Source organism: Bombus pascuorum, chromosome 1 (genome assembly GCF_905332965.1).
Source record: "Bombus pascuorum chromosome 1, iyBomPasc1.1, whole genome shotgun sequence".
NCBI classification, from domain to species: domain Eukaryota; kingdom Metazoa; phylum Arthropoda; class Insecta; order Hymenoptera; family Apidae; genus Bombus; species Bombus pascuorum.
Window position 1 is genome coordinate 30,373,471 of NC_083488.1, and position 25,584 is coordinate 30,399,054.

At 39.6% G+C, this 25,584-nt stretch overlaps 1 protein-coding gene across 6 annotated transcripts in view; it reads left to right on the plus strand.

Moving 5' to 3' along the window:
• LOC132909954 (protein groucho) overlaps nucleotides 1-25,584 on the plus strand; it is a 113,932-nt gene that overhangs the window by 84,296 nt on the left and 4,052 nt on the right. For 4 of the 6 annotated variants that reach the window (XM_060965243.1, XM_060965259.1, XM_060965251.1 and 1 more), the window contains exons 10-15: nucleotides 18,686-18,739; nucleotides 19,511-19,699; nucleotides 20,723-20,941; nucleotides 22,226-22,293; nucleotides 23,265-23,540; nucleotides 24,852-25,455. In XM_060965243.1, the coding sequence (XP_060821226.1) occupies nucleotides 18,686-18,739; nucleotides 19,511-19,699; nucleotides 20,723-20,941; nucleotides 22,226-22,293; nucleotides 23,265-23,540; nucleotides 24,852-25,455 (1,410 nt within the window). The remainder of the gene's footprint in view (nucleotides 1-18,685; nucleotides 18,740-19,510; nucleotides 19,700-20,722; nucleotides 20,942-22,225; nucleotides 22,294-23,264; nucleotides 23,541-24,851; nucleotides 25,456-25,584) is intronic. The other 2 variants (XM_060965277.1, XM_060965284.1) reach the window with 2 other exon arrangements.

The following is a 25,584-nucleotide window of genomic DNA, read 5'->3' on the forward strand; positions in this document are numbered from 1 at the left end:
GATCGAATCGGATCGCGGCAAGCAGAAACGCTTGCTGTTTCGTATCTACGCATACGATTAATATCGGTTATGAATTTGTAGCACGTTTCAAAAGGTAACCTGCGTTTGACCGATTTCGGACTGATTTTTGTCGATCTGTCGAAATTGCTAAAAAGCGAACAGGAGCGAAGAAGCTCGCTACTTATCGCGGCAATCTTTTTCGATCGATTATTCGATTCTACGTATACGCGTACGTCGGATCGTGCTCTTTTGAACATATTTTGAATAACTTTTAAGGAGTTGTAAATATACGGTGAAACGATCTGACAGATCAGGATTTATCAGGCACGCAAGTAGGAACAAGAACGATTTTTTGGATTTCAAATGTTTAGCAACGTAATCGACTATTGGATTCCGAGTTTGTTCGACGCGTATCGTGAAGAATTTTGAGAGGAAAGCGTACAAACGTATGTAGTTTATTATACGTATTTGCACGAGTATATAGAAAAAGATACAAAAAAAAAAAAAGTATAAATGACAATTTACACGAAAAAAGGAAAAAGCACAAACGACAAACAAACAAGAACAACGTCTACGCCACATAAAAAAGCACGATAAAATACCGATGAAGAAATTCTGAATCCCTTGGCATAGGAAAAAAACGTGCGTTCCCGTTACACAAGGCGTATCGATTAAAAATATACAAGGTGGCAGTGGATTTCGCGATCGTTGGATGCTTCACGGTTAACAAATTATGTCGGCGGCAACAGGAGGAATCCCGCGGAACGGAAGGAGGGCATAGCTAGATAGAGAGATAGAAGAGAAGGAGCTTGGTCGAAGCGGGAAGGAAGTGTGAGAGGGGGTTGAAAAGCGGAGGGTACGAGCGAAAGAGAAGGTGGCGAAGTAAAAGGGTCGAGGCCGCAATGAGCCGAGCTTCCACGCTTCCCCTAATTACATTTTCATACGAACCGTTTTCCCCTTTATTTTCTCCTGCTGTCCTACGACGACCATTTTTCCCGGAGCCAACTCAACTTCCCAGGTTCCCGTTTCCCGTCAACGTGTCTGCCTCTTTCTTCTGTTTCTCTGTTTCTGTCCAATCGTGTTCACCGACTCTCATCCCATTTCCACTTTCTCTCTCTTTCTCTCCCTTCCTCTCACCCTCCGCTTTCCCCGTCCACTGGAAAAACGCTTTAATACGTTTTTGCTGGTCGTCGTTGCTCGTCGCAGAGGAATATGAGAAAGTGGGTGGAAGCGAGAGAAGGAAACAGCAAACAAAGAAGAAAAAGAGATAGAGGTGAAACGAAACAAGGGAGAAAGAGGGAGGAGCGGCAGGTTTCTCGTAGCGGGTCGAAAAGTGCAAGGTGAATTTTTAGTTTGCATCGAGCGGAGCTCGCGATTAAAGTCCAACGAGACCGAAGAAGATCCGAGCTGTTGCAAATTTTTTTCTTCCCCGTTATTCTTTTTTCGTTTTCATTCTCCCTTCTTTCTTCCCTTTTCCTCCTCTTTACTGCCTTGCCTCTTTCTCTTTGCTAACGTCTATGTCCGCTTGTTTGTTTGTTTGTTTGTTTGTTTCTTACAATTTCTTCCCGACAGAGCCACTCGTTCTTGCGCTCTAAATCGTATTACGTTACCTGCCGAAAGTCTGCGTTCTGCAAAATATCTCGTTGAGGTCCTTTTTTCCAGCGAGAAATGTCGGTAGACTGGATAAAAGCTTGATAATTCGACTGCAGGGAAGAAGGTTTACACGGGTCTTGATTGCTAGGTTGGCTGCGGAAGAAACTTTTTCTGGGTTAACGAAGAAGAGTAGAATTTTAACGAATATCTACATATGTATCTTTGAATATCTTTTCCTACATTCTATATATTTCTGGGCAGATTTGCTTAGATGTTTACGAGAACTTTACACGTTAACTGGTTCTACCAAAAGGAATGAAACATTTACATATTTTAATTCGAAAGGAAACACAACGATAAAAGCGAAATCGGGGCTAAATGATTAAAAGGTGATCTACTACGAACCGGAGGATTATAAATTTAATGCGCTAATTCTCGTGAAATAGTGATACGTATGCACGTAACTGAAATTAATATCCAATAGCTGCTACCCACGTACGCTTCCATTATTATCTTAATTCCTTCCTTTTTAATTCTCACGAATAAAAATCGAACGAAACGTAGCTGAGAAATGAAATATATTAACCTTTAGAGTGGATTGACTTTTAAAAGTTCGTTCTTGAAGATATTTTAATTCCTATTAAACGAAAAAGATGTATGTACTCTGCGAAATAATAAGAATTTTCAGTCTTCCCTTAACTTCTCTAAATCCCGTGATAAGAATCCTCCGGCTCTTTAAAACTGACTAATCCTCTATACTTGAAACACTTGATCGCTAACCAACAGGATTACTATCAACCTAATTTCAAATCGAAAATACTTTCCACTATTCCACCGTGTCACGATCTAACGCTTTGTTATCTCAAAAAATTTGGAATATTAAACGAGCGTAATTTTTCTCAGCTTCTACCTTCGTCTCCAAACACGCGACCTCTTCGTCGCCTCGATTCGCCAATGCGAAATCCGAATACAAGTGGTTGATCGCGAAAATAGAAATCCTATGGACGGCGAAGTTTCACTGTAGATTATCGTTCCATTTCTCAACGATACACTCGGTCGCGGCGAAATCTTTTTTACGCGACTACCTCGGCGATCCCTTTCCAGATACGTGCCACATTTTCCCTCCGTAAAAATCCATTTTCCGGAGCACGATACGTTCGAAGACGCGGCTCGAGCGGCGCATTACCTCTCCCCCGCCACCTGAGTTTTCCTCTCTCTTCCTCTCCCTCTCTCTCTCTCTTTCTGTGCTCTCTATCCGCTTCGAGATAGTTAAATTCCATCGTTTCACGAACTATCGATCGCGGTCTCCATTACTGCGCTCAAAAGTCGTATTGGCTACACGGAGCATCCGTAATATTTTTTCACTGTTCCGTCATAAGGAGAGATTGCGATTGGAACGAGCGCCTTTTCATTCTCAGACTTCGACTTAAATCGTACTGGATGATCGCTATGGATGAACTGCAAACAGACTGCCAGATACGTTTCTGGCCACTTGCTCTCGTATTATACGAAACTGAAATATGTTTGTGCCTAGAAACGGCTGGACGTTGGACGAACGTTCATGCATTTTTGGAAGATTTGAAGGTTCAAGAACGTACAGCTATATGAAACATTCAGATTGAAGAAAGTAGGTACTGGTGGATGAAACGAATTTGCGTTTAAGTTCCATTCGACATAAAAGATATAACTTAGAAAGAACGAAGCTGGCACCCCGCTGGGGGTGGCCACCCACATGCTATATTTATTTTTGTTTTATTTTTTTTTTCTTCACCAACAAGATATAACACTTTACCAAATGTCCATAAGGACAAATTGTAAAATAACCAAAATAAAATAAAAAAAAAAAAAAAGTTCCATTCGTTTGGTTATGTTCGTAAAGATACGGAATTGCACGAACGTTTGCAGCCTACGGTTATTACAAGAAATTCTAATTCCGAGCTACGTGTACTTTTGTTCTAACTATTTAACGAAGCATCTATCATTGACCTTTATATAAATTTTCTTTCTACTTTATAATTAGAGATTTATATAAGATATGTTAACACTGTTTCGTGGAAGAGAATTGGCACACTGTGTACATTCACGGGAAACTTTACTACCATTTGTGTACAAATGTCCAGAATCCTTGGAAATAAATATTTATGAGAAGAATCCAATTGGACGATCAATTATTTCACGAATTGCTGGAAATGAAGGTTTTAGGACACTCGTAGTTTTCATAGAGAGGAGTAAAAATTGTATAATCGACGCAAATTACAGTCAATTTTCTCCGACGTAAAATCTGCTTTTATATTTACGAATGTTTGACGTCATGCGCGAGACTCTTCTCGATATAGACGAAAAGATCGACTTGAATTTCTTTTTGCAAGAACTCTTAACCACCAATCGGTATCTTCAATCATAGATAAATCGCTTTTTACCTCGCCAACTCGCTTTCAGCTCTCGATTTATTTCGATAGAAAAATTTCTACGAGGATTCGAATTTATTCCCTCTTCGTTCAGGATTCGAATGCCGGATACTTATTTTCGATTCTTTATCCTACATTTATATCTCAAACCTCTCGTCCCATTTCTACTTTTATTTAATTAACCCAGGAAACGATCTTGCAATTGGAAAAATTATTTCCAAATTCCTATTTAATTCAAGAGCTTAAGTTCGTCGTTTTTCGTTTATTCGCGCTTATCGATCAACCGCGATATTTCAAACTATTTTACTCGTCAAACTAGCTAACCATAATCTCGCTTAATATTCTATAATTCATTTGCACCCTCCAACCATTCTCTCTTCTTCCTCGTTCTTTGCTTACCGTAATACTACAATAAAAAAGAAAAGATCATCTTTTTCATTCGTTGCATTGTTTCCACTCTAACCTACCCCATTTCTCTCGATAAAACGGCACAGAAACGTTTCGATTTTACGCGAATGTCAGTTTTATTCCATTCTCACTCCCTCCATTCCGTCAAGGATAATAGCTTTAATACGTATCCAGTCGTGTTCACGGTGCAAGACGCGAAAGCAGTTGTCTCGTAAAAATTGCAAGACCTACGATACTAACCGTGCCCAACCCCTCGACAACGTTTCTCTCGCCCCTCTTTCCGCCGCTAGAAAAAAGCGCAGTGTTACTTATCGATCTGTGTTGCCTTTTCAATGTTTCCCTTTTAATTTCGTCCGAGAAACGAGCTCGTGGCTGCGGTATTATTAAGTATCGAGTAAAGTGGTTTCTGGGTGGGATTAATCTTGCAGCAGGGGCCCTTCTCTTGACCATCTTCAGGGTGGCTGCGATGATTATACGACGGATAGGATCGATCGTCGCTTCAATCGAGGCGGAAAGGATGAATAAGCTGATCTGTGTGAGTCATCGAACGTGGTTAGATGGAAAGTGGAGCGAGTTTAACGCCTGTATTACTGTCATTTAGAGATACGTATTCGTATATATCTTCGTCCATGCGGGTATTAAGGATAATCACATTGGTCTCGTACAAGAACTAACCATTGATCCAGATCATTAGAGAAACTACTGGTCGATCGAAATTTTGTATTCGTGCGTTGTATGTTGTAGCAAATCGGAATGGATCTTTACGATGATGGGGAATAGTTCCTGGAAATTAGTTGCAAGAGTTACAGAAGAGCGACAAGTTAACGATTCGGAAGCTTGGCGGGAAAAGGGATCAGTAAATAAAATAAGCTTTAATTTGAATCGCTTTTAATTTCTTTAAATGTTAGCTACGTTCGGTTGACACATACGTCTTGTGATACTTATTTTCGATTCTTTATCCTACATTTATATCTCAAACCTCTCGTTTTCACATTTACAGTTCACATACTTAGCGTGATTCGGCTAAGTTTCCTACGAGGCCCAAATGCGACCACCAATACGCAGAATGTAAATAGAGCGACAAGCAGGAATTCGTCGTTTGTCGCCTTCGATTCATTGTAAAGAAAAGATTATTTATTTCCGAAATGGAGAAAGCGATAAAATATATTATTTTAGAGGAAAAATAATATTTATTTTATATAAATTGTAAATATTTCTAGATATTTTTATACTTATTCCATTTACAAACTTTCCAACTAGAGTATTCCGAGGGATCTCATGGCAGATATCTCAGATCTTTCATTTAGTCGAGAAGCATACTTGTGAGACGTACATCGGTGATTTTTTCATCCTCAAAATGTTCAGTGAACAGCGTGAAAATATATTTGAAAGTGAGGAGAGTAGTCTACGACTATTTTCCGAAGTGCCCAAAATCACCTCAAATGTGTTTGGAATGTTTTAACGAATACCATGCGATATAGAATAATATAATATATTATCCAGAATATAAATTAATAGAAAGTATGGTATAATGAGTTTTTAATATTTTTAGGTTGTATATCCTATATATAATATCGTACATTTAATTAACTCGAACAAGATGAGCATCGCCATACTATGGTGACGGGGCCCCCACGGAAGTATACCCGTCACATAGATATGTGCGACGTGGCGACGGACGTGTTAATAATCGTGATGGCTCGTAAAGTTCAAAATTCGATTGATCAATTAAAAATACACGTGTACATTTACCATACGTGGTATAAATGTGTACGCATTTATACGACTTGTTCTATGGAATAACTGTAGTTCTATGAAGATGTAGAAAGTTCTTTTGTAGAAAGCTGCCCAATTACTCGTTGAGAGGCATGACTTGTTACGATCTAATTAATTCCAATCGAGAAGGTTTGAGGTGAACTAAGCAAGAAATTATTTTACACTGTGCAAGAGGTCTACCAAAAATCTGAATTTATTCTGCGGAATCATCCGATTCTTATCTTGAACCTGACTTATTAGAACGAATGCGGTAGAAAACGTGAACAAAACGTGCTATGATCGAATATGACAAAATTGGTAAAAGCTACTTTAGTTAAATTTCATATTTTAGTACTAAATTCTGATTTAACGATATTATACGAACAATTATACATGCGATACAAATCAAACGCTTTTCATTGTTTTTATTTTCTAGTTAGTCGATTGACTATCCTATTACAAACCCATCGATTCTACGATTCTACAGAAGTTGGAATTCTTTGCGGCTTTCACCTGTTAACAACCTTCGAAACGTTAAATTGTATTCTATTTGCGTGACGAAGGAAGATAATAACCGTGAATTTGATTAATTTATATTCAAAAATGATGCTTTACATGTAAAATTCGCAGTACCCTGATACGTCACAACTATAAAATTTACTCTACGATCCACGAGCGAATTTGAAGTAATTTACTCATTTTTCCTTCTCGTGTGTATTTTACAATAGTCGTATTTATCATTCACAATTATTTAATCGACTTCTTCGTCACCGCTTTTACACATCAATCCCCCGTCTGTGAAATTATTTCGAAAAAAAGAAAATAGAAAGAAAGAAAGACGATACTTATGGCGTTAAGGAAGAGATCACGCGACACGAGTGAAAAGTAATCGAGCGAAATTGATGCGGCTCTTACATTTGATTATCTATTTTTTGGTTATCTAAAATTGTAGATTCGTTGACAATCACCTGTTGCAGCCAGTCAGCTTTTCGATTCTCGGTTCGTATTATATTTCGAGTTTGTTCAAATTTTCAAATAAATGCGAGGAACAGAAACCCTAATATTTGTAATCGATAGCGTACGTGTACAACAGTTTATTTGTTTTCGACTTGGCAAAATTATATCGTTCAACGTTGGGCGAAAAAAAATTGTATAGCATCGTAGTCGTAGAATTTTTACGTAGACACGATATCAGCAATCTGTTTGATAAAGTTTCCCATTGCTTACAAAGCTAACTTGAACGCGAACTATTACAAGCGAATGGTAGGTACACTTTGTAGTAGATGGTGAGGGATATGGTACAGTGTACCGTGAACATTGTGAATATGTCATCAAATTTAATTTGACTCGAGCGCAACCAGCAGTCGCTTCCAGCAGTAGCTAAGGAGAAATTTTAACAACATGTGCAAACAGAATATTATAAATGGTAAAAGAACCATTTACTCGAGACGGTTATGCAAAGGAAATAACATTCCAACTTCCTGCGTCAAACTACGAATGAGCTACGAACCGAAATAAAACAGCAGTTTCTTAACAATAACGGATCTTACGTATCTATGATATTTTTTCGGATTTGTCTTATCTATAATTTACACGTTTTCTTTTTAGCAGATATTCCTGGTATTCAAAAAATTTCATCTTAACGTCGTATAAAAAGATATCTCGTTTTTTAAAACTATTCCGCAAGTTACGTGCTGAACCGAAGCTCGATAAATTTGACAATCGTCTGGTTGTTGAAACTAATTAGAATTAGCTTTCTTTAAATAATAGTCTGTTAGGTTAATAAATACAGAGTGGAGCGGTAATCGTAGTACAACCGAGCAGGGGATGATTCTACGTGAAAGAAGAAGAAAAAAGTTTGGTACAACGTTTCTTCATCTGAGACTTCGTTCTCGAAAAAATCTAGCTTGAAGATTTGACAAATATACTTGAATTCCACCAATTCCGCACTTAACGAGTGTAAATAATCGAAGAGTAAATAAACAAAATTTGGGAACGAGGCAAAATGTAGAATAAAAATTGTTCATAAGATGCTTCATTTTTTAGAAAAATAGATCTAAAAATGTATGGTGCGCGCACGTGTACACGCCAGACCGGTTCGTTTTTAATTAAACACGTTTAAACTTTATTTCTTTGAAAATGAGGCTTTCAACGGGAAAATTTTATTTTGCATTCTTTATTTATTTTCGCATATATAATAACCTGCTGCTGATTGTTCGTTCATAACCAGTTGGTACTTAGTCGAGTCAACGTATACTTGACAAATTTTTAAACTCGACTTTCTCAGAAACGAGGCGTCACGCGGAAAATTTGTATTATACATTTTCGACTTATTTTTCCACGTAGTCTCACCCCACGCCCCATTGTGCTACGACTACCGCTCCACCCCCTCTATATACTGTGATATATCGTTGGAAAAAATCAAAGCTTAAAAGTATTCAACCCCATCGACATTTTTCTTTAATTTCGATGCAACTCTTCAAAAACCGCATAATTCATCTTCCGGTAGCAACGAACATTTTTACAAATTTTCTTTATTGATTTCTCATCTATAAACATCGTCCTATCAACTTTGCAAATAGTCTTTTAACGAATTTGACGGAATTCCTGTAGAATTTCGACATGGATTAGCAACGTTTCTATTAAAAGCATTACGATCTGCGCTTTTAATAAATTTCCTACGGCAAACTATATTGTACGACAACTCGGAAATCAAATTTACTTTCCAAGATATTTTTTCTATCTGAAAGCTGTAACTCGAAAGGTCAGAAATAACGCGATAACATTGTTGTCGCTCGGTGCTCGCTGGTCAAAACGATCGATCGAATAACCCAAAGAGGCATCGCGAGCGGCCGGTACTTTGAACACAGTCGCTGCCTTGACTTCAGCAAAGTTAACGCGGGTAAATGCAGAGATAGGGGGAGAAAGAATGGCCGACCGTTGGGAAACTTTTCGTCGCTTGTTTTGCTCGTTCGCGTTTCCTTAAGAATCGGATCCGGGAAAAGGGAGCCAGAGAGAAGGGTCAATCCTGGTTGCTCGAGCAGAGAAACTCGTCTACAAATTTTAAAGAACCGACCCGCCTTCTCGATCGTCGAATTCCACGTTGGTCGTATTACCAGTGTTGGTGTATCTCGTGCTTCCGGTCATTCCGAATGCACCCTTCGATCAAAATTTCGTAACTAAATTTGCAAAAAGAAGATTCGTCCTCCGTTACATTTAAAAAAAGACACAGCTTATATCTCTGTCTTTGAGCATTTTTCTTTTTTAATTCGTGGCTAGTAGAACAAGGAACCTTTTTGTCAATTGTAAAGATTATCGGTGCGCGTTAATCCTCGGTTTTACATTGATCGCGATCTCCGCAAGATCTTTTTTGTATTTTTCGAAATTTTTAGATTAGAAGTGGAGATTAAAATACTAATATAAATGTTGTAATATACAGGATAATTTATCTTTGTTATTTGCCATGAATGGGGAAAGTATCAATGAGTTTGAACGTCGCAATTGTTTATCGTGGTATTTTTCGTATAAAATTAGAACGCTTCTTTTACTTTACGTTTTTTTTTTTTTTTTTTGTCAAAATCGAATATCTCGAATGGCTAGATCAACGGGCAGTGCTACGCGAAAGGAAAGAGAATTTGGCAAAATTACTGATGTTAACGTCGAAGAAAAATTCTATATCGATTATTGACAGAAAGATAAAAAGAGGATGAAGAGCAAAAGTAACGGACAAGTGAAACGAAACGATCGAGATCGGACCAACATAGCAAATTCTAAATGAAAAGGCAGGAGAAATTTAAAACTATACAAAACTCTATATTCGATCGCGGACTAAATGCCAAACAACTGTTCGCAGCTAATTAACCTACCCTTTCCTCCAGTTAATTTTATACCCTCGTGTCAAAGTGATCACATCAGTTGGCCGGTCATGTTCCATCGTTTAACTTCGCTAAACTTCTCGGGTTGACCAATGGAAGGGGAACGAGAGAGAAGAAACAAACAAGGGAAAAAGAAGAAGAAACGAGGAAAGAGGACGAGAATGGGAATGGGTGGAAAACCTTCGATTCTTCTTTTGCGCTCGTGCGTTTGTTTACATTGGACCCAAAAGGAGAAGAGTGGTTACGGGATGGGGCGACGGGAGTTGGAGTAAACCAAAGGGGATGAGGTAGAGGAGAAGGTGAGCGCCAGGGAAAAATACGCGGAACATTGTATACGTAAGAGAGGAAGAGGTGGTGAGTGTATAGAGGGGTTGGGCAGAAAGGAGAAACGCGTAGGGGTTGGGTGAAAGAGACAGTGAAGCGGGTGAGAGGGATGGAAGGGCAAGCGGAAAAGGGAGATTGGGGAGGAAGGAAAAAAGGATTCGAGGATTCTCGAGACGAAGAGTCGAGTGGTTGGGTGGTCGAATAATAGAGCTGCCCTTAATACCGTCATCCTCGCTATGCTGGGTTAAACGAGGGAAGAAGCCGGCGCGGCGGAGAAAGCGGTTCAGGTTAGACCTCTCCTGTCTCTGTCTCTGTCTCGTCTCTGTCTTTTCGAAGAGAATCGCAAAGTGTGGAAGAAGATGGATATATAGACGAAGGAAGAAAGGAGAAACGAAGGAAAACGGTGAGAAAGGGAAACAAAGAGAATATATACATATACATACATATATATATAAAGAGAGAGAGAGAGAGAGAGAGAGAGAGAGAGAGACAAAGAAAGAAAGAGAGAAACAAAGACAGAAGAGAGAGAGAAGAGAATCGTGGTCGCTGGTGGTTCGTGCCGCAAGGGGCGGATTGGGGAAGGAGGACAGAATAGAAGGGATGATAACATTTGTATCATATTTAACGCTAGAACGAGCAGGTTAAGGGGAGGAAGACGCTCTCCACCTCCTTCGTCTCCTTCTTTTACCTTTCTCTCCGTCTTCTACTCCTTCTCTTTTAACCCTCCGCCCTACCCCTTTTCCTCAACCTCTTAGTTTTCTTCCTCTTCCTCCTGCTCCTCCTGCTGCTCCTCCTCCTCCTCCTTCCTCTACTTCATTCTCCTCCATCCTACTCAACCACCTTCCTCCATCTTTGAGCGCCCTCCACCGGCCAAGTAATACCACTGAAATCAATACCACCACACTGGGCTTCTATTTACACACGCTCATCGTCCGTACACAAATTTATTGCGTGTCCCTAGTAGCTGGAACCGCTACTCCGCTCTCTCCTCCGCCGGAAATGGTTCGCGACGAAGTCACCGTTCCGAGCTGAAACACAACGTCGAGCTTGGCTGATTTGCTCCGAACCAAGATCAGGCCGTTGAATTTCCGCGATGTCGCTGTCATTGCGACCTGATGTCGTATTTTGTTCGGGGAATACGAATGACGACTCTCCTTTTCGTAACAATCCTTTGAAGCATGACTTTATATTTACAATCTACTTTATATCTTGCCCTATAGAAGAACGTATCGCGAGAGTAAAAATCTTGCTTTCGATTACTCGAAGTTTAGAGTTTGGCAAATGGAAGATGAGATTGTCTTTTACGCAGCTGTAATTGTGAAAAAAGTTGTCCCTCTTTCTTCAGTGTCGCGGTATAAAGTTGACGCAGATTATTCAAAAGTTATTAAAATTCTATGGAAAGTATACTACCGTTTGCAAAGTTTGATTGTAAAAATGTTATTTAACGTAGCAATTACGTGTAATAAAATTATGTTTTTGTTGGTCTGTATCCGTCATATTTTACGATTACCGCTTTAAGCAATTTTGACAATTATACCACTACGTTTTTTGATAGTACAGTTTATGATACTACAAGTTAGATTCAGATTCAGGTAAACTTCTCAGAACTCTCTACTTTAATTCTAATATATTTTTTGAATCGTTATCTTACAAAATTCTAGCCGATTTTTATGTACATATATAAATATAACTAATAGTTAACTAACAGGTGTTATAAATAATAGTTGTGAACGAAGTTAATATCTAGGTACATACTTACAATTAGATACTTGCTACTACTTTTAGAGCAGCTGAATTGTTTTCGTGTAAAATTGAAGTTATTCTGTGAATTTTACCGCAATGTCTCCTTTTTTCCGTTTTATTTGATAAAATTTCGCTGTAACACAGGTCGCGTTAATACTCCTACAACTGTAATTCACGTGACCATTAGCAGCGTTAATTTTTTACTGACCACAAGTCGGTATTACTTTCCCCGCGATCGCAACTCGCATGACCACAAGTCGTACTAATTTCCTTCGTAGCTACGATCAATTCCGGCGCGAGTCTCGCTAATTTGCGTATAGCTACGACTACAGGAATTTGTTCGCAAACCGCAAATTTTCCTGTAAGCAAATCGCACGTCAATTTACCCCATAACCGAAACTTCGATGCCTCTCCAAGTGCATGGAGCAAATTACGTACTACCTTCTACACTAATCACACGAATGGTATCATAGCATTTTTCTAAACTAGCTTTATCTTTCATTTCAATTTTATTATCTCCCAGTTATCTTCTCGCTTCTTATAATCTTTATATACGTATTATAATTAGTAAAATTAATGACAATAAGACTCGCATAAGATTTTTCGCAAAATTTCAATTTCACTCGGACTAATCGTTTTTTTCACCGTTTCGCCCGAATATTTTTTCACATGGAGTGACTAGAAATAAAATAAAATAAATTATTGTTGAAAATGACAACGCGAGTTCGCGCTCTCCATCCATATGTAGACGCGCTAATTACAATAAATAGTAACTAGAAGATAGTTCTAGATATAATCGATAGATTTAAGATATTCTTTTTTTTTTATCTCTAGTCCATGTAAGAAAGCGCAATAAAGGTTTTTCGAGTCAGAACGGTGTGATAGATTTATTCAAAGAATAAAATAATAGCTAGTGTGATCCTACCTCTAAATACAGAAATAACAATAATTATTATGTAAAAAAGAAGAAAAAAGGAAGGAAGTGTCTTCCTTCGACCGTAATGCTTTTTGAACCATTCATCATCTTCCTTTCATATTTTTCTCTAACTTCATTGATATCGGAATTATGACCTCGAACAATTGTGCGAACCAGCCTGTATAAAGCACACAATGTAGGTACGTACGATTCCATGTAAAAACACACGCATGACCTTCGTGTGTTGTACGCATCTACTACTTTAAAAAAACTAGTCGTCTTAAATTATATCCCCTCGAAGCTACTCGCCTTTTCTCTACTACGTTTTTCATTTGAAATCGCTACTTAATTACGTCATTAAGATGTAAGTGGTTCCAGATACTTGCTGCTGTATAACCATAAAAGGCTCCTTTGAGCGTTCGCACACTTTTCTCAGTGGCGGTACACGTATGAAAGTCACAGACGAACAACACTATAGACACATAACTATATTTTTATTGACTCTGTGATTTTAATGCCTCGCCTTATGATTATACGGCAGAATTTTAATAGAAGATTATTGAAAATGAATACGATCTACGTCGGGTTCGAAGTTACGAGCGTGTTTCAAAGATAGCTGATTAATCATTGGAATTTCGTAAATACCAAGGGTATAATTACCGAGACAAACGATATCTTGATATTTCTAAATTTTAGTATCGCAACAAACGATATTTGACCAATTTACAAAATAATGAGAAAACACGCGACTTAAACAACTCGAAGATCGAACTCGAAGGACAATTTCTTGGTAACGTGCGATCGATCGATTAGCAACCTATTGAATTTTAAAACTACTTTGGAAAATGTCGCTTCTCACGTTCCTCTCCTATAGTCTTCGTACGTATCCGATGATGAGATGCGCGAAGAAATTCCTCTAAATCGTGCAGCAAGTAGCGAATTCTGCGGGATAATTCTCTTTTTTCTCAAGTAGTCTTGGTGAATCATTTTCAGAAGCAGGGACGCACACAGGTGGTTCTCCACGTCGATAAACCGTGCATGTACACAAACACCTTCGACACGAATACACAGTATATATTGCGTATGTGTGTGTGACTGTGTACATATATTATGTATATATATAATATTATATATATATATATATGGTCTAGCAGACGCATAATGGATGGATGGGCGTTGTACACGATATTACGTCATTAGGAAGGCAATACTATCGTATGCGCCGCTTTGAACGCGTTGTACGAGGCTCATAAGGCGAGAGGGGCATTACAAAGAACGTGCAACTAGCTACCGCGCAGCTCTACGATAATTAGGATATGAACCACAAAACGTTCTTGAATTATTAATCGTCCCTTGACACCTAATCCGTCTTCTTTCGGCGCATCCTCTTGACCCTGCTCGACTTTCATCTGGAACTAACGTTTCGAATCGTTTTATGGCTACTCTCGCGGAGAAAGAATTAGTAACGAGATACCGCGCTACGGTTCAGTTTCGCTCTTTAATCCGATTAAATTGATTAGTTAGGATCGTTTACTCTGCTAGTGATGAGATGGAAGAAAAATATGGAAGAAGCGGTTTTAGCGTGATGTACTTACTGAGATGTAGCTTTCGCTATAATTCTACGTGTTTTATTCAATCCTTTCGTGGAGTAACTCAGCGACGTGAAACGTGGGTGAGATTTTTAAAATATCCGCTTTTGGCGTCATCGCCAAATTGTCACTTCGAAGATAGAAAAATAACTGACGTGAAACTAGGAAGGAATTTCCTCAGGAATTAATCTCAATAAGAGAAACTGCGTGTTGGAAACTAAATGGAAGGACAATTTTCGTAATATTGAATATAATTCTCTTGAAAAGGAAACGAAACATATTGAACGTTCTTCCCGTGTAATCTTCGATCGTGCACGATAGATTTTACTGGAGAAGCGAAATTTCCTATCTCTGTCGTTGTTTGTGACTTCATCGAGGCCAACGATAAGCGAAATAGAGAAAAAGTTTGAAATCTCGCGAGAAGTTTCAGATTTTCTGAAAATCGACTTCGTTTATGCACGTTCGCGTGCGTAACTCAACAAGAAGTTTCCGTGAAAATTAAATGCCTCTCGGTGCATAATTCCTCTTCTTTCTAGCCTTTATTTATAGTTCGGTTAAGCGCACGCCTATCGTAGAATGTTAATGCGATGATAAATATATTACAAAAAGTTGGGAACTGACGTGGCTGCGGCAGCTTTTTTAAGCTTTAAATCATTACTTCTTCGGGGTTTCCAACGCTAACTTTCCATCCGCTATCTTGAAAATTTAAACAGCCACGTAGTTCGAAATAAAACCATAGAATTTATTACGCGAAGACAGACAATTCGACTCTTTACGCTCGCAATCTTTTCTACAAAATCTTCTTTGCATGTTGCCCCGGTGTTAAAATATCCATTTGTTAAACACAGGCTAATAAGTGCTCCAAATGTGTTAAAATCGAACTGCGAACAACGAAGATTTTTTCAAACATAAATCATGCGAGTGCTATTTTCCACGTTGGAACAGACAGAAGGGTAAACACGAGCAATTTGTCTCGCGATCGATCTAATCCACCACTATCCCTGTTACTCGGTTACATACTACCGATCTAATCTACCCATCGATAACAATAAAACGACAACGTGCTGAAACGAAAGCGGTCGAACGTACACGCGACTAACTCGCGATGTATCCCTCGCGATCTTTAGTACAATGTAAACTTAAGAAAGAAACAAAAGAACGAACAAAAGGAAACATCTTGAACGTAAGAAATTAAAAACTTGTTCGAGGGACACCTTACCACCGTTGGAGTCATCTTTTCGTTCCTAACTTAGTTTTATCGCTAACACGATCGAAAAGTAACGACAGACGTACGCTCTTTCGGATTTTCTGGCAAAGAAAAACGTAATACGAAAATTAGGACAAATTTTGCCAAAAAATTAGTACATTTATCGTTCGATCGGTCAGTAACATCATCAGAGCGTAACGTCATTTATACGCAATATCGAGCGTGTAATGGTGAATGGTTGAATTTATAGGCAAAGAAATGGTGTAAATACGAGGATAAGGTGGCAAAAGCTTTTGAGTAGCAGGCGGTAGTTTTAACGTTTTGTTGGCGTAACACACAAGCAACAGCCGCGTGCCCTGCTTCGAGCTCGTTACGTGCCGACGGCCGACGGGGGTGGTTGTGGCCCGGGAACTAGCTGCTTGTAGAAACTGAGCGATAACTGGTAAATAAACGATGAAAGATACGTGAATTACAAATTGCACTTTCCTAGCCGTGCACGTTATTTACCATTCCTCTGGTATTCGGTGTGTTGTTTATCGTCTTACGTGGAACACCGTTCATACGTGTATCGCGGTGTTCGCGATCGCTACGTTACACGTTAGCTACGTTCCATGCGCGATGTTCGAGTCGTGCGCGTCCCAGGCTTTTAAAATATACACGGTTTAATTTCGCTGGATTTTAAGGTTATTACCCGGGGAATTTCGATCGCGGGCTGAAATTTTTCGCCGCGATTCGAGCATCGAATAGTTTATCGAGTATCCGGTGTATCGCGAATGAGCTCGACAAAGTTAGGAAGATCGAAACGCCGGCTAAGAATGAAAATATAAGTCCAGGTATACGAAGTGTCGCAAATAAGCTTGATGAGGGCAAAATGAACCGCTAAAAAATTGAAGTACAGCCAATTAACGAGACGCAGTTACATCTCGTTTGAAGGAACGTGGGGGAGAAATTTTTTTAGCGTGAAATAAAAATGAAAAACCGTGCGTCGTATCGACTGCCATTCTTCCGTACAACGTCTCTCTGGAATTTGAGAATTGTTTTTTAACGATAGGAAATCGCGATTCTGTCGGCAATGAATGAAAGAGCGCGGCAGGCTCGATTAGGCGGCTTCGGGGCTGCTGCTGTATTCGGAATGACGAGTTGCCAGTGTTGCGGATATCGGAAATCACCGCGGTTTTAAACCGTTATACGACGAAATCGGATGCCAACGACGCTAGAAACTCGAAAATAACGGACAAACAAATGATAAAAGATACACGAGTCACAAATTGTGCTTCCGTATGCGGTGCATTATCCACGGCTTTCGATAATATATTAGCCGAAGCCTCTAGCCTTCTGTTTATCCGTGTTTCTCCATGTTAGTGGATTCTCTCCTCGCTTCCCTATCCCTGTTTGCGTAGTCTCTTTTTCGAAGCAAATGGAAGATATACTGGGTAATGGAGTAAACAGTGACACGCGGTATTACTGATTTGATGCAGAGCATGTTGCGTAATGCGGCCTGTAGGCTGCAGGATTGTTTTAGATACCATATTGAACGTATACTATAATCGACACGTTGAAAGAATTTTCTTTAGCGGAGAAAATATACCAATATCGTTTGCGCTACATTCGTTATAGCGCGATATAATAATATTCGGAGGGCAGGTATTTCTTATTACATTTATTTAATTAAATTTGATAAGATTTACATAAAAAAGAATTATCTTGTTTAATGTTGATCTAGTTAATAAAGTTACGTGGACGTTAGAAAGGAAAGTATTTATGCGTTGCCAATTATTTATTCCGTAACTTGTCTCGATTACTTGTCGTGACTTGTTTTGGAAAACGTAACGAAGCGTTAGAGGCTCCTTTAACCAGAAATAAAAAATATCGTTATCAGCGTCGATCAACTTAAAGTACGCACTAGAATCGTTATCTATCTGTGCCGCTTGACGTACGCAAGTCGCACTGGAGTCGTCCCGTAAACCACGTTTCAACCAGACAAGACGATCTACGTAGACAGATAGTCGATCCCTAACCGACACACAGCGCAAAATTAACGTTCTCTTAATCATTTCATCATCAACATTTGTAATACCTATATATATATACGAAACTATCTAATCTAAATTCGCGTCGTGACAACGTTAATTACGTGGTAGAGAGCGGAGCAGAAAGATCGAAGGGAAACGTTACGCGATGTACGAAGGGAAAGCAATCGTCGTTACGACGAGCGACAAAGATCGACGACAGTGGCGCTGGGTCTCGTCAGCGACGAGCATAGCGAGATCCAGAATTGACAAACGATCGGTCGAATTTTCCACGCTCCGCGTGTACGGCCACCAGCCACACACATAGAATCTTGATTGCGAAAATACCCTGAAACCGCGCGACCAAGCAAAGCGCATTTACATCCCCTCTTTCTCCACCCTCCGCCTCCTATTCCATCAGAAACGCGGCGCGGCGTGGCGTGGCATGGCGCGACGTGGCGTGGCTTACACGTTCGCAAACGCGAGCTTTCTATCCGGTACGCGCACTCGTCGAACGCCTGGCCATTAAGTTGCTGGTGCAATCAGAACGTTTCGAGAGAGGCAGCGAGCTTGCACGAGTGTCAAGATTAATAATATGTCTCTGAAGATGCATCTGCTAGTCAGACGCATCGTAAATGTAGGTCGAACTCTCTCTCTCTTTCTCTTCCTCTTCCTCTCTCGATGGTTCTCGCGTTGGATTCGTCGAAAATATATTCGCGGCTTTGATCGTTAACGTATCGCACCAATGGCTGGAATTACAGCATACATCGATATGTATCGTGAAGCTATTACCCCTAATCGCTAATGGACACGGTCTTCTCATATCCTTTCACAAGCACGTAATTTTTCTGCTTTCAGGACAGCGACGCAGAGAAGAGCGATCAGGACTTGGTAGTGGATGTCGCGAACGAGGTCAGTTCATCTTCCTGCAGTGGAACGGATTCGATATTTTTATTAACGAATTCATTGGGCAAAAGCTATTTGATAGTATGCACGAACTGCGGATGAAAATGAAAGATGTTCCTTCGTTTGAGGTTGAGGACGACCACGGTGTCGGTTTGTGATGGATACTGGCGGATATTCCTTCGTCGTAGAAGTCTGTGTAGTTGATTGAAAAGACGTGTCCAAGTGATTTTTCTAACGTTCGATTCTTTCGTTTCCTTGATATTGTATTATGTATAAAGCGTGGTTGCCCTTTTCTCTTGTCTTCCTCAGTTTTACGTTTTGTCATCGTAGGCTATAGCTTCGATCAGAACAGAGAAGATATTTCTTTCGAGGAAATAAATGCAATAGAATTGTACTTAGAACTAAACGACAGAATGAAATTACAACAAAATTACAGATGGTTGAAAACGAAAGAGGATACGATACGAGAACATTAGAGGAATATCATTTTATAAGTTGGTTTGAAACTTAGCAAATTTCAAAATTGGATGCTTGCTCTTCATATTTATTGATATCCCGTACGAACTTATCAATATTAATTAATTTAATAATAGAACACTGTCGATATTTGTAATGTTCATGATATTCGATATTTGCATCTACTCCAAAACATGATTACTTACGTAAGACATTTCCAAGTATTTTAAATTAATAGTCTACACCTAAGAACGAACGAAGCTTGGATTTGATGTTTTTTATAATAAGCTTCTTTTATTTTCCTGTTTGCTTCCACAAAAGGAGGCATCGTCGCCGCACGCGAATGGTGACCATTCGGATCCACGTGAGAACGGCACTCTGGAGAAACTGGGCGCCCCAGGACACGTAGGACCTATTTCCGGTGCTGGCTCCACATCTGTGAAAGACAGGCCACCATCGCGGAGTGGAAGTTCATCCGCCCGTAGCACACCGTCTCTGAAAAGTAAAGATGTAAGATCTCGCGGATAGCAGGCTTATTCGATGACTAATCGGTCCTGTTCTATTTTTCTCCCCGGAATTATTTCTACTTGCATTTCCTTCCTGGATCTTTGAGAAAGAAGGTGAAAAGATGATCGTTTCGTTTCGACATGCACGCCGAATTGCCTAAGGGTGAGCGTTTCAATGACTCCGTGGTTTTCGAAGGCAAAATTTCTACTTGTTACGCTAGAAATAAAGTCGAGTTGTTCGATGAACTAGGAAATTGTTTTATCTGCAATCGTAATGCTAATAATGCAAAATTAGAAGACGACGAAAAGTACAACGATGTCGTAGACGATGTTGTTCTACACTCAGTTCCTTCGTTGTCACGAAATTCAAGTTTTACAACGATCATTTTTATCGATGACAAACTCGATGTATTTAAAATGTTGCACGAACCATATTTAAACAACAGAATACACGATATTCTGGTCGATCGGTAATAAAATAACGAAACAAAGGGGACTATATAAAAGTACGATTTACGTGCAGTCTCCATAAACACGTTCGATGAATAAACGAGTTTACACCGGGTATCTCCGTAACTCTGTATTTTAAAAGCTAAGAAACTTGCACGAACCTCTCTTCTATCGGAAACCAAAGTGTGCTAAGAAAATCCAAACAAGATAACCGCTTCCACAATTTCGAAAACAACGAAGACATTTTGGTGGTTCCCCTTGGCGTATAGCGCGCATGTACACGAGCATCGATAGCGTGTAGCTGGAATTCGTGGCGCGAAGTTACGACAAGTCAATTTGCGCGGACGATAGCAGAGGAAAGCAAAAGCTCTCTCGTTTCGAACCCCGCGCGTCCCTTTCTTCCTCGTGTCCGGTGGTACAAACCGGTGAACCGGAGGTGGCCGCTAACGCCGGTTTGCGACAAGGATCGATATGTCTCGTTGCTTTTGTGCGAAAGTCAAGCGTGAAATTTACAATTCCTTTCTACGATTGCGCCCGATAATAAACCGGTGTACCCCGTTGGAACGAACCTCTCCAGATCGACAAGCCGGGTACACCTGTGGCGGCGGCGAGGGGGTCGCGCAGCTGTACGCCAACTATGGGAGGAATCCCTGGTCCCTTGGCATCGCGGGTCTATCATCCGCCATCGTCACAGCAAACGCCACCGCAGGGCTATCAGGGTTTGCCGTCCCGCGGCAATGAGCCGCCACAATCGCCTTCGCCGTACAGCAACTTACCATACGCCAGGACCTCGATGGTACTTCACCCGCTCTAGCTGCTCGTCTTTTTTCTTTCTTTCTCTTTTTCTTCTTTTCTGTTTTCTTTTGTCTCGTAGTACTTTGCAGCGGTACCCCGCCACCGATGCTATAGACTATGAGCCTTCTAAGAAAAAGATAAAAACTCCGAGTCGTTTTAAACATCTTTTTATGTATAAATTTCAGTAAAATCTCATAGTTTACTTACGACGTGGTACAGAAACGTGGTAATATTCAGATCTGTGAAATTGGAAAATTCTCTAGAATCTCTCTCTCTCTCTTTCTTTTTTTCTCTCTCTCTCTCTTTCTCTTTACTTTATAAAATTATGTAAACTGAGCAAGTTGGTATTTGTTGAGAAGAGGCAACGAGAATGTGTGTACCAACCGAAAATCGTTTGAAGAATATCGTTTGACAGTGACTTTAGAGCTATTTTGATTAATCGCAAAGAAATCAGAATCATCTATCGCCTATAGTTGAATCGATGAAACGATTGAAGGATATTTAATTCCGTTTATTATTATTCTTGTTATTAAAACTTTTAAGGTGTCTCAATAGACAGCTCGTTGAAACAATTTCCTTTTGTGCGAAGTATCAGTTGGGTAATGTTTCAGTTGATTGTAAAATAGGTAGCCTGTAATAGATATATAAGTGTAATAATAGATAGTAAGTTCTAAAATGATGTACTTTACTCGTTGTTTAATGATACATATTTCTGGTGAATAAATTTGCTGAAAAGTACTACAAATTTAATAGACATTTTGAGGATTAGAATCGTAAATTAGTATTTAAATTGGTAAAAAATTTCTGCCAACAAGGTGTACAGGCAAATGCGTTAATTATGGTTATTCATTGTTATTCGTGATGTTAAAGGATGTTTTTGATATAAAAGCACGAAGAAGCTAGCTGAAACATTAAAGACGACTTGCAAAAGTTGTAGAAACAAAATTCGTTTGTACATATATCGTCTTCCTTATATTATCAAGTGATCGGTATTCAAATGTTTTGAAAATTAGATCGCCAGGAACTAGAAATATCTACAAAGCTTAATATGTAGAGCATCGTCGTTCCTAGTTTTCTTCTATACATATGTCTTTGTTGAAGCTTGCTACAAGTCTTGAAAATCTCTGTCGATGCAATCACATGTTACGTACTTCTAGAATGCAAATTACATTTCCTTGATCCTTTTCTTCGTATTTATGCATTTGCTATTCAAATATCGTGATTCAAAGTATCGAAATTATTAATGAAAGAAAGTTCAACTGATATGGTTTGTTCTTTTCTATAGCTCGGCTTCGACGGTCACGTGAGGATACCATCGAGTAACGGGATAAGCAACATTCCGGGTGGCAAACCGTACGTAATTTTCATTAAAATTAATCTTTAGATAATAAATATAATAAACTTGACGCACAAAAAGTTACGAAATATTTGCAGCTTGTACAACTCGAACTGCAACTATCAATCAATATCAACTATCAATACGCGAGCACTTCTACTCAAAAGTTCGGAACACCCTTTACTTCTTGGACGAAACAAACGTTTTCGTACATTCTTTTGAGAACTAACGGTATTATAAGGATAACTTTCACTTTGAAGTACAATTAATTACGGTCTCAACATTACCAAAATAATAATAATACCAATAACATCTACTTAAGCAAGTTATTGACGTATTCCAAACTTCTGAACAAGAGTGTAAATTGCTTACATCGAAGTTACCACATCCTGATCTTAAAAATAAAGCTTAATCAGACAAGTCTGTTAACAAAATCTTCTAAACATAATATCATTTAGTTTTCCTTGTGATATTACAATTATAATTATTATAATTAATAAATCCCATATAAACGTATTAGATGACTTAAGGATATGTGTTTTTTGAGTAACGATCTATCAAACGAGAACGTCAGCTTCTCCAGGACAGAACAACAAAACCGCGAAATATTTCTCAAGCAACTATTTCGAATGATTTAGCCGAGAAGCAAAGGATCGAAACACCTACAGAAAGGAATATTTTTAAACGCAGTTACTGCTGCACCGGTAACTTTTATTCTTTCTACGCATCTACATATCGCGTACTTGACATTTCAAAGAAAATAAATACACGACGACGCGACCAAATTACACTTGTAGATCGTTCAACGCTTCTGGCCGTTTCTGAAAATGTCAACCCGCTACCACCGCTCGCATAAGCTAGAAAGGTGCGGCGTGTGAAGCATTATCTTTTCGATGGCCGCCTTTCGCCGCGGCGCGAAGCTTTTAAGTAATCGAAGGCATTCCATTACGTAAAGACAAAGGCATTAATGTTTTGCATTCCACCACAGAGCGTACTCGTTCCATATGAACGGCGAGGGTCAGCTGCAGCCAGTGCCATTCCCCACAGACGCTCTGATAGGGCCGGGAATTCCACGTCACGCGCGTCAGATTAATACCTTGACTCATGGCGAGGTTGTGTGCGCCGTCACCATCTCGAATCCGACCAAGTACGTCTACACGGGCGGCAAAGGGTGCGTTAAAGTCTGGGACATCGGACACGGAGGCGGTGGCAGTATCAAACACGTATCGCAGTTGGACTGCCTACAACGCGACAATTATATTAGGTCAGTTCCACGGTCTCTGTCCACGTTTGCACGGTGTGTCCGAATCTTTCGACACGCCGCTAACATCTATCCATGGATTATGGTAAATTTGTCGCATCAAATCGAGATACAACGTTTCGTTCAATTTTGTTTAACACTTTACCAACCTATAGCCGATTAATCGGTTTTTTATCATTATTTGAACAGTAATTTGTTATTTATTACTAAGGTAGCTTGCTCAGTTGCGTCAGTTGCGTTGCTTTGTAAGCTCCCACAGTTTTATACCAATTTGAAAAACGTACCGTTCGCGACGAACAAAAAGAATGTTATTGGAGAGAATGGTATTCTAAACCGAAACAGAGCCGGCGTAAGGGAGAATTTGCACCTGAGATGCCAGTCGAGCGTACGTATGCTGTTGAATCGCTAGCGGTCGGTAAAGTGTTATGCGATTGCACGATAGAGCTTTAGTCGAGCAAAGCCTTATTATTGGATTATGTGGCGATTCGACTAGTAATTTTGACAAATAACGAGATTTGTTTGGTAATTTTAACGAACGTGGGCGAATAGAAAATGGTACTACATGTTTGATGTTTAGGTAAGAAGTTTGTTAACGTAGTAGGAAAGAAGAGTCTTCTTTTCTTCGTTATTGGATATCGTTAGCGACTCGATCGGATAATCGATGATCGGTCATACGTATCAATTGTAACGAACGGGAAGGAACTTTAAATAGGAAAATAGAAGGTTTCGTATTAGAAGACAGAATAGTGTTTCGTTATCGGTTGACGGTTTAGATAAATATCGTTTTTAATAAACGAAGAAGAATAGAGAATATAACATTTGAATGAAGTTCGAATAGAAGTGGAAGAATATTAATGGATTCGCATTAAAAAGAAACGGGCTGGCTCGTTTTATTACGAGGTAATTGATGAATCGGCCAACTATCAATCTTAACGAATCACGAACAATAGGAAATACGAAAATTTTATATTTAAACGGAAATAGAGGTTTGCTTTTACATTAGCAAACCTATTATACTTACGGGATGAAATCGACGCTTCCTAATTGTTCGTGTAACAGAGGAAATAGAAGATAAACTATTATAGTTGGAAAGATTTGTTCGGTCGGAATCCTCCCTTAACTAACCATTGAGCGAAAGGAGTCAAAGGTTATATATCTAAAAAATTGTTTTTCGTTCTTTCAACTCGTTTTTACGTTACTCTGTGATCCTGTTTATATGTATCTTCTTTTTTCTTTTTTTTTTTTTTTACATCCTCGTTTTACATCCTTGTTATTCGATGCAATATACATTATTTTTATCATTTCTGAAAACAGATCGGTAAAGTTACTGCCGGACTGCAGAACCCTTATAGTTGGAGGGGAGGCGAGTCAGCTGATCATCTGGGACTTGGCTAGTCCTACACCGCGAATCAAAACGGAACTGACGTCAGCGGCACCGGCCTGTTACGCGTTGGCGATCTCACCAGACTCGAAGGTCTGCTTCAGCTGCTGCAGCGATGGCAACATCGCCGTGTGGGATCTACAGAACGAGACGTTGATTCGACAGTTCCAAGGCCACACGGACGGTGCCTCCTGCATCGATATCTCGGCGGACGGTTCGAAGCTGTGGACAGGAGGGTTGGATAATACGGTGCGTTCGTGGGACCTAAGGGAGGGTAGACAGTTGAAGCAACACGACTTTACCTCGCAAATATTCTCATTGGGCTATTGCCCAACCGGAGAATGGCTCGCTGTGGGTATGGAAAATTCGAACGTAGAGGTGCTTCACGCTACCAAGTCCGATAAGTATCAACTGCACCTACACGAGTCGTGCGTGTTATCGTTACGCTTCGCCTCTTGCGGCAAATGGTTCGTCTCCACCGGCAAGGATAATTTGTTGAACGCATGGCGCACACCGTACGGAGCTTCGATATTTCAGGTGTGTATCCCCACATTCTCGTTGATGTTAACGAGACAAGTTGTTTCTTTCGTTTTTCGCTTCATCTTGTTAGCTAGGTTAAAGACAATGAAATAGAATAAGTGGAAACGACTTGAAGCGACGTATAAC